The 7,210-nt window shown below is 48.9% G+C and overlaps 1 protein-coding gene across 1 annotated transcript in view; it reads right to left on the bottom strand.

Annotated features, from left to right (window-relative positions):
* The window catches only part of PFAS (phosphoribosylformylglycinamidine synthase), a 21,633-nt gene extending 14,973 nt beyond the window's left edge, over positions 1 to 6,660 (bottom strand). Inside the window, exons 1-9 of the mRNA XM_008061131.2 lie at positions 6,620 to 6,660; positions 3,287 to 3,476; positions 3,066 to 3,201; positions 2,499 to 2,604; positions 1,928 to 2,117; positions 1,703 to 1,808; positions 1,207 to 1,347; positions 997 to 1,121; positions 600 to 815 (exon numbers count right to left, since the gene is read on the bottom strand). Of these exons, the coding sequence (XP_008059322.2) occupies positions 600 to 815; positions 997 to 1,121; positions 1,207 to 1,347; positions 1,703 to 1,808; positions 1,928 to 2,117; positions 2,499 to 2,604; positions 3,066 to 3,201; positions 3,287 to 3,473 (1,207 nt within the window). The 5' untranslated portion in view covers positions 3,474 to 3,476; positions 6,620 to 6,660. The remainder of the gene's footprint in view (positions 1 to 599; positions 816 to 996; positions 1,122 to 1,206; positions 1,348 to 1,702; positions 1,809 to 1,927; positions 2,118 to 2,498; positions 2,605 to 3,065; positions 3,202 to 3,286; positions 3,477 to 6,619) is intronic.
* Positions 6,661 to 7,210: the final 550 nt, after the last annotated feature.

Below are 7,210 nucleotides of genomic sequence, written 5' to 3'. Positions count from 1 at the left end.
GGGCAACTTGGCAAGACCTCATCTCTACAGTAAATCAAAAAATTAGCCGGGCATGGTGGCATATGCCTGTAGTTCCAGCTACTTGGAAGGCTGAGGTGGAAGGATCTCTTGAGCCCAGTAGGTTGAGGCTGTGATGGTTGGGAACATGCCACTGCCCTCCAGCTGGGTGACAGAGTGAAACACCAACTCAAAAAAAGAAAGAAAAAAGATATATCACAGAGGAGTCAGCATCCTTTGGGAAGAGTCACAGCCACCAAGGACCTGCATGGCTGGAATGTTCCATTTTAGCAAGGTATAGAGACTGCAATAAAACACTAGTCTTGCTCTCCACCTCCCATACCAGCCTTCCCTCTGACTTTCAGGATCAGAGTTCTAAAGTCTTTCTAAGAAAGTAGATTTGAGAGGCAGGTAGTGATCATAAGCTCAACCCAATATCATGCTTTCAGGCTGAGTGATGCTAGTTTCTATAGAAAATTGTGGTTCTGGAAAGGCAGTCTGGCTATCTCATCTCCCCTGGCCTATACTCTTTATGACCACAGTTGGTCAAAGGGCCAGCTGCCCTAGAGCCCTCCTTCCCGAGAAAAGTCCCCTAGGGTGACCCTTTGACCTAACAGATGAAAATGTTTGGTACCTGCCAGGACAAGGAATCTGGAAGGGAAAGTAGATAGAGAGGAAGAAGAAGGGACCTGGGATGTGCAGGTTTCCAAAGCAATAGCCGGCAGTGCCAGCCACCACGTGGGCCCCACGGCCTGTACACTGGACATCTCGAATCCGGCCCCCTGTGCCTGTGGTTGCACCACTGAAGGGAGATACTCCTACAAAGAGAATGAGGAGAAAGGTCTGGGTACCTCAGAGACAAACCCCATGTCTGATCCCCCACACTGAAAACAAGGACAACCAGTGTCTCTGGTTACCCTATGCCCAGCCCAGGGGCCTGGGACCTTTGCCCTACCCTACTCTCTGATCTCACCTAACCCTGCAGGGAAACCAGCTCACCTGTGGGAAAGTTGTGGGTCTCTGCTGTGAAGACAACATGTCTCAGCCTCTGCTGATGCTGGAGGCAGCTTGGCTGTGTGGGGTCCTCAGGTTGTAGGAATCGGACTTCCTTGCCCTGGATTGCACTGTGGACACATCTGTTCTGGACCCTGCTTCCTTTCCCCTCCCCTCCCCCAGGCCTGATACCACCCCAGTCTAGGCACAGCTCACCTGCTGTTGTCACAGAACTTGAGAATGTTGTTTGGGTTCGAAGATGCCTGGGTGCTCATGATGGACTCAAACAGAGAACATGCCAACTTCTGCCCATCCATATAGAGTTGGCCCTTGAAGAACCAGTGTCGGCTATGCTCACTGCAGAGGTGATGCAGGGAGGGGAAGGCAGGGTGAAAACAGGGTCATTTCTCAGTGCCATGTCTTCTTACCTCACTTAACAGCAGAGTTACGGTCAATTCACACTTAGGTAATAGGTCAAGATATATCCCAAAAGGTCATAATCTTCAAGTAATCTGTCATTGTGTATTATCTAGAGCCAAAGTGAAGATAAAACCAAGATGTGAACATAGGCTCCTAAATGAATGAGGAGCTCAGGCCCTTAAACAGACCCTGGGAGGCCCTAAGCCAAGGGAGAGTCATGAAAAGTATTCTTGTAGTGTCCCCTGCCAATCTCCATGGGCTCAGATATCAGAACGATCCCATTCCTCCCCACCTATTGGACTGAGCCAAGTCAAAGGCCTCCACGGTGCTGGGGTTCCTCTGCAGCTCCTGAAAGCGCTTGGTGTAGAAGTCCAGATCCCAGGAATCTAGGGCCAGACCTAGGAGATAGACCCAGAAAGAGCTGACAGTGGAACTCAAGTGGCTACATTTCTAGTCTCAGCACTCCTACTAGCCTATCTGGGCCCTCTGCCTCCTCTTGCCAGGGACCCCTGCTCACCTAGCTCCTCATTGGCCTTCTCCAAAGCAAGCCGGCCTTCAGCCAGTATGTTGATAGGGCCATTGAGGGGTGCTGGGAGGCTCCCAGGGGAGAAACTCTGGATGGGATGGGGGAAGTGCTGCTCCGTCATCCGGTCATGCAGAGTAGCGAGAGCAACAGCCTTCACCTCAGCTGAAGGAGGATGGGCAAACTAGGGGAAGAGACAAATACAGTGGGCAAGGGGTGGAGAGCTGAAGAATGGAGAGAAATGGCCCATCCTTAACCCTGCAAATCATGCATAGCCAGCCCACTGCCACCCATATGGCACCTTGTTCAGATTACAAAAAGATACTCTTTACAGACATATGTCCATGCCAGGATGCACAGATTAGTACAGGAGGCAAAGACTGGATTTCTGTACTCTTTACCTCTCAGCCAGGTACTCTCAGGTAGTCAACAATCTGTATAACCATAAAGGGCAGACCTAAAGACAGGAGCTCCTCCCCCTGCTCCTTCCTAGAGTTTAGGATCCAGTCTCTTATCTCTGGCCCATCTTCTCCTGATTTTCAACCCAGATTGCCCACCACCTCACCGAGAGCCGGTAGCGCCGAGTGGTCTCCACACGATCCACAGCCCCCAGCCCAGCGGCATGGCACACCGACACGATGTTGGTAGATGTTGGGGTGGAGAAGTTCAGCCTGAGCAGTAGGCCAGATGGTTAGGACCAGAGAGCCTTTGGCAGGTCTCAGCTGGGACCGACTGACCGCTGTCCAGCTAATCTCCCGTGGCTAATGCCTCATCACTGGCCTCCAGCCCCAGGCTAGACTCCAAGAAATCTTCTTTCAAACTAAACCACACCAAACCAAACCCAAACTGTCCTTCCAGCATCAAAACTGCTTTGAATTTAACATCTCAGAATGTGACTTATTTTATTTCCAGAACATGCTGGGGAGCTGGCTTAGTCTTCAGAGGCATCTAAGCAAATGGGGAAAGCCCATGTATGGCTTCCTAGGTGGGGAGTAGGATAGAGTAAAGAAAAAACATATCTCCCACAGATCACAAAGGAAGTAGAGGAATGGAAGAAGGGGTGGGCAGCGTGTTTCAAAGGGATGATGTGCTTTGAAATGTGGCACAAGTTGCTCTAGAATGAGACACTTACCTGGGCCCGACCTCCAGCAGCAGGTCACTGGATCCAAGAAGGAGCCAGGACTCCTGAGCAACATCATTCAGCAACAAGGGGCAGCCAAATAGCCACATCAGCTTCTTCATCTCCTCAGCACTTGGGAGGGCCTCAGCTGCTGGGAGACAGGGCAGGGATATCTTGAAATACTGCCCCTGGCACTGGGTACATCCCCCAAGAATCCAATACCTGGGCCCAACCTGTCCAGTTCACATTGTAGCAAAGCTCAGTCTCAACACCCTGCAGCTCTGGAAGTTTAACTTGCAGTTTCCTTTGAGTGTGTCCAGAGGCTGCCCCCTCGTGGCCAGAGGGATGGACATAGAAGTGAAGGACTGGAGACATCTCTGGAGGTGTCCTTGCTGGAGTTAGATTCCTAAAAAATAACATTAACTATAGTCTACCTGTTGAACTGATTTCAAGTGTCAAGAACAGTTGCGGCATTAGGGATGCGGTAGAGGAAAGTAATATGGACATTTCGAGAAACAAAGTAACTTGAAAAATGTAACCTTGGGTATTTTAACTAATTTTGTCAAATGGGGGAGACAAGTGGAGATACATCCTTGACACATGTTCCTGAAGCACCTGTACTTTGCTGGGCCATAGGCAAGGACTTGTGAACAAGACAGGAACCATTTCTGCCCTCACAAAGTTCACATTTTATTAAGGGAGAGAGGCAAGTACCCAGGCATTTCCAATCCAGTGTGGTTAAGGCCAGGGGACTGTGGGCACCAATCTAGCATTTTAGGAATCAGGAAAGATTTCTGGAAAGAAATGGTATCTGTTATGGACTGAATGTTTGTGTCTCCCTTTCTCCCAACTGATATGTTCAACCCCTAGTCCTCAATGTGATGGTATTTGGAGGTGAGACCTTTAAGGGGTAATCAGGTCATGAGGGTGGAGTCTTTATAAGAAGAGGTTAGAGAGCTAGCTTTCTTTCCACCATATGAAGGTATAACTAGAAGTGAGTAGTCCTGCTACCTAGAAGAGACTCCTCACCAGAATCTGACCATGCTGGAACCCTGATCTCTGACTTCTAGCCTCCAGAATTAGGATAAGCGAATTCTGTTATTTATAAGCCACTCAGTCTATACTTTTTATAGCAGCCCAAATGGACTAATCTTAAACCTGGAGGATGAGTAAGTTAGACGTGCCTGATTGGTGAAGTCAATTGACAGTTCCTCCATATCAGTGCTTTCAAAAAATTGTGTTCTTGCTCAAAGGACACTCAAAGACCTTCCATACCTATTCCAAACTACCTATCCAACTTCTGATCCCATTACTTCTCAGCAGGACCTTGGCTTTATTTACCAAACCCTGCCTGGTCTCTCCCTTCTTTGCACCCTTCCTAGAATGCCCATGCCTACACCCCATCCTGTCCATTCTTCAAGATGAGCACAGGTCTCACGGACTCTGGGAAGTCCCCCCTGCTGCCCTAGCACTTAGGGTCACCTTCCTCCTCAGCAAAGCTGCGGACTTCTGATCTGCACCATTAATTCGGCCACAATCATGCACAGGGGGCTCACAGATATACACTGCCTCTTCCTAAGAAGCAGAAGATTGAACCAAAGAAAGTGCCAGCATTCAAGCGATTTTTTTAAAACCAAAAATGGTAAAGTTCACATGGTTAAGTTATTATCTGCCAATAGACACCATAATTTCACCCAATGCTGGCTCCCCTAGAAACTCCACACTAGTACCTCCACATAGATGTCTCATAAACACAGAGAATAGCCTGTTATGGCCAAAACAGGAATTTTGATTTATCCTTTCTGTTCCCTTAGTCTTCCCCATCTCAGCAAATACTACCGTCATCCAATTAGTTGCTCGAACTAAAAACACAGACCTTAATTCTTCTTTCCTTCAGACTCAATAAACCCAATCTACCAGCAAATCTATTTCCAAACATATCTTAAATCTTTCATTTTTCCATATTTATTACTTCACTCTGGTTCAAGGCACCACCATCAAGCACCTGGACTAATAATGCATTGGCCTCCTGACCAGTCCCCTGATTCCACTACTGCCCGGCCATAATTTATTTGTCACATATCAGCATAAAGTAGATCATGGCTTCACATCACACACTGTATACATTCCAACTCAGTACCGATTCTTACCAGGAGTTGGAAAGCCTCTTCAACCCTATCTCACATCATTCCCTTTCTCTCCTAAAATGCACCAACCACACTAGCTTCTTTTCTACTTCTAACTTGCCAAGCTCAGTAAAGGAAGGTATTTTTTTTCCACCCTGATACGTGCATGGCTAACTCAATCTTGCTATTTAGATTTTTCAGGTGAAATTTGCCTTCTTGGAAAGGCCTCATCTGACTAGTCACTCTTAACAACCACTATCAGATGGCCCTATTTTAACTTTCTATAAAGTACTTATCACTGATATTTTTATTTTTTCACTCTATATTCCCACTAAAACTCAATCTCCATGTGGGTGGGCTGTTGCTGCTTCATTTTCATTGAATTACCAAGGCTTGGAACGATACCTGGGCTTAAAAAGTAAAAGAAAAAAATTATAAAACATGTCGGTTTGCCACCAGCCTGGGCAACTTGGTGAGACCTCGTCTCCACAATATAACAAAAAATCAGCTGGACGTGGTAGCAGGCGCCTGTAGTTCCGGCTACTTGGAAGACTGAGGAGGAAGGACCGCCTGAGCCCAGCAGGTTGACGCTAGGGTGACCTTGAGCGTGCCACTGCAATCCAGCCTGGGCGACAGAGTGAGACTCACTCAAAAAAACCCCCAACAAAACAAAATTTGTTGACTGGCCGAATAACTGATTCTCACCACTCCTCAACTCCTCCCCTCCTTTCAGGACAATCTTCCTGAAATCATTTTATTAAGCCACTTGATTTTCAGCTATCATTCCCAGGAAAATATGTTACAAAAGCGCGGGAACAGGGTTCGCCTGCATGAGAGTTGTATCCCCAACGACTATCATGGTGCCTGACACAAAGTAGTCAGACGAAAGATTTTTTTTTTTTTTTTTGAGTTGGAGTCTCACTCAATGTCGCCCAGGCTGAAATATAGTGGAACGATCACGGCTCACCGCAGCCTCGACCTTCTGGGCTCAGGCGATCATTCCGCCTTAGCCTACAAAATAGCTGAGACTACAGGCGTGCGCCACATCGCCCGGTTAAGTTTTTAAAACATGTTTATAGAGATGAGGTCTCGTTTATGTTGCCTAGCCTGGGCTCAAACTCCTGATCTCCTCTCGCCTCGGTCTCCTAAAATGCTGAAATTACAGGCTTGAGCCACCTCGCCCGGACCGGCCGACACATTTTCTGTTTGTTAAATGCATGAATGGGACAGAGGGGCTGAATTTATACGAGGGTCGCCCATGGCCGGCGTGTGCTGAACGCACGCCGAATGGACGCCTTCACTAAAGGAAGCGCGTGGACCCCGGCTGGACACAGCTTGACCGGATGGGGATACTGAAGCGACCTGGATCAGGCTTGGGGTGGGGAAGAAGGGCTACATGTGGCAGGTGGCTACAGGCCCACGCGCAATAACTATACTCACGTGGACGTTGAACTCGTGTGCCCCAGAGCGCCTCGAAATGTGGCACGCTGATTACGTCACCCGCGTGCGCCGCACGCAAAAATCAAGCCTGCAAGCGCCTCGGCGACTACGCCCCGCCCACTTCCTCCTGCTGTGAGAGGAGCCGACGCCGCGCCGGCTCTTGGTTCTAGGCTTATTCCCCAGGTGGTTTCTCCCAAAAGTGTTTTGTATTACGTTTGTGAAAATACATTAAGTTCCGTGTCCCCGCGGGGACAGTTAAATAATTATATCAGCGATTTAAGGCATAACACAAGTATGAATGTTGTGTTCTGTCTGCAATAAGATCTCTGGCCAGATCAGGGAGATTGGAAGATGCTTCGGAGTTACCAACCAGGCGGGTCACCCCATCCCGCGTGAAGGCCCGCGGGAAGCCAGACAGGATGTCACTGAGAAGGGCGACAGGGCTGTCGGGAGGCGGGGGTGGTGTACAAAAAGCCCTCGACTTGGTCCCAAGGAGGCAGGGTGGGGAGGAGCCGGGAAGGAGCTGGAGGTGGAGCCGGGGCATGCCTGGCGGTGACGTCACCAGGCGCCCTCCCGTGCGCGTCGGCCCCT

The sequence above is a fragment of the Carlito syrichta genome, unplaced genomic scaffold, assembly GCF_000164805.1.
Source record: "Carlito syrichta isolate Samal-C Ts95f unplaced genomic scaffold, Tarsius_syrichta-2.0.1 Scaffold305117, whole genome shotgun sequence".
NCBI lineage: Eukaryota > Metazoa > Chordata > Mammalia > Primates > Tarsiidae > Carlito > Carlito syrichta.
The sequence above is the reverse complement of the archived record's forward strand: the minus strand, read 5'-3'. Positions and strand labels throughout refer to the sequence as shown.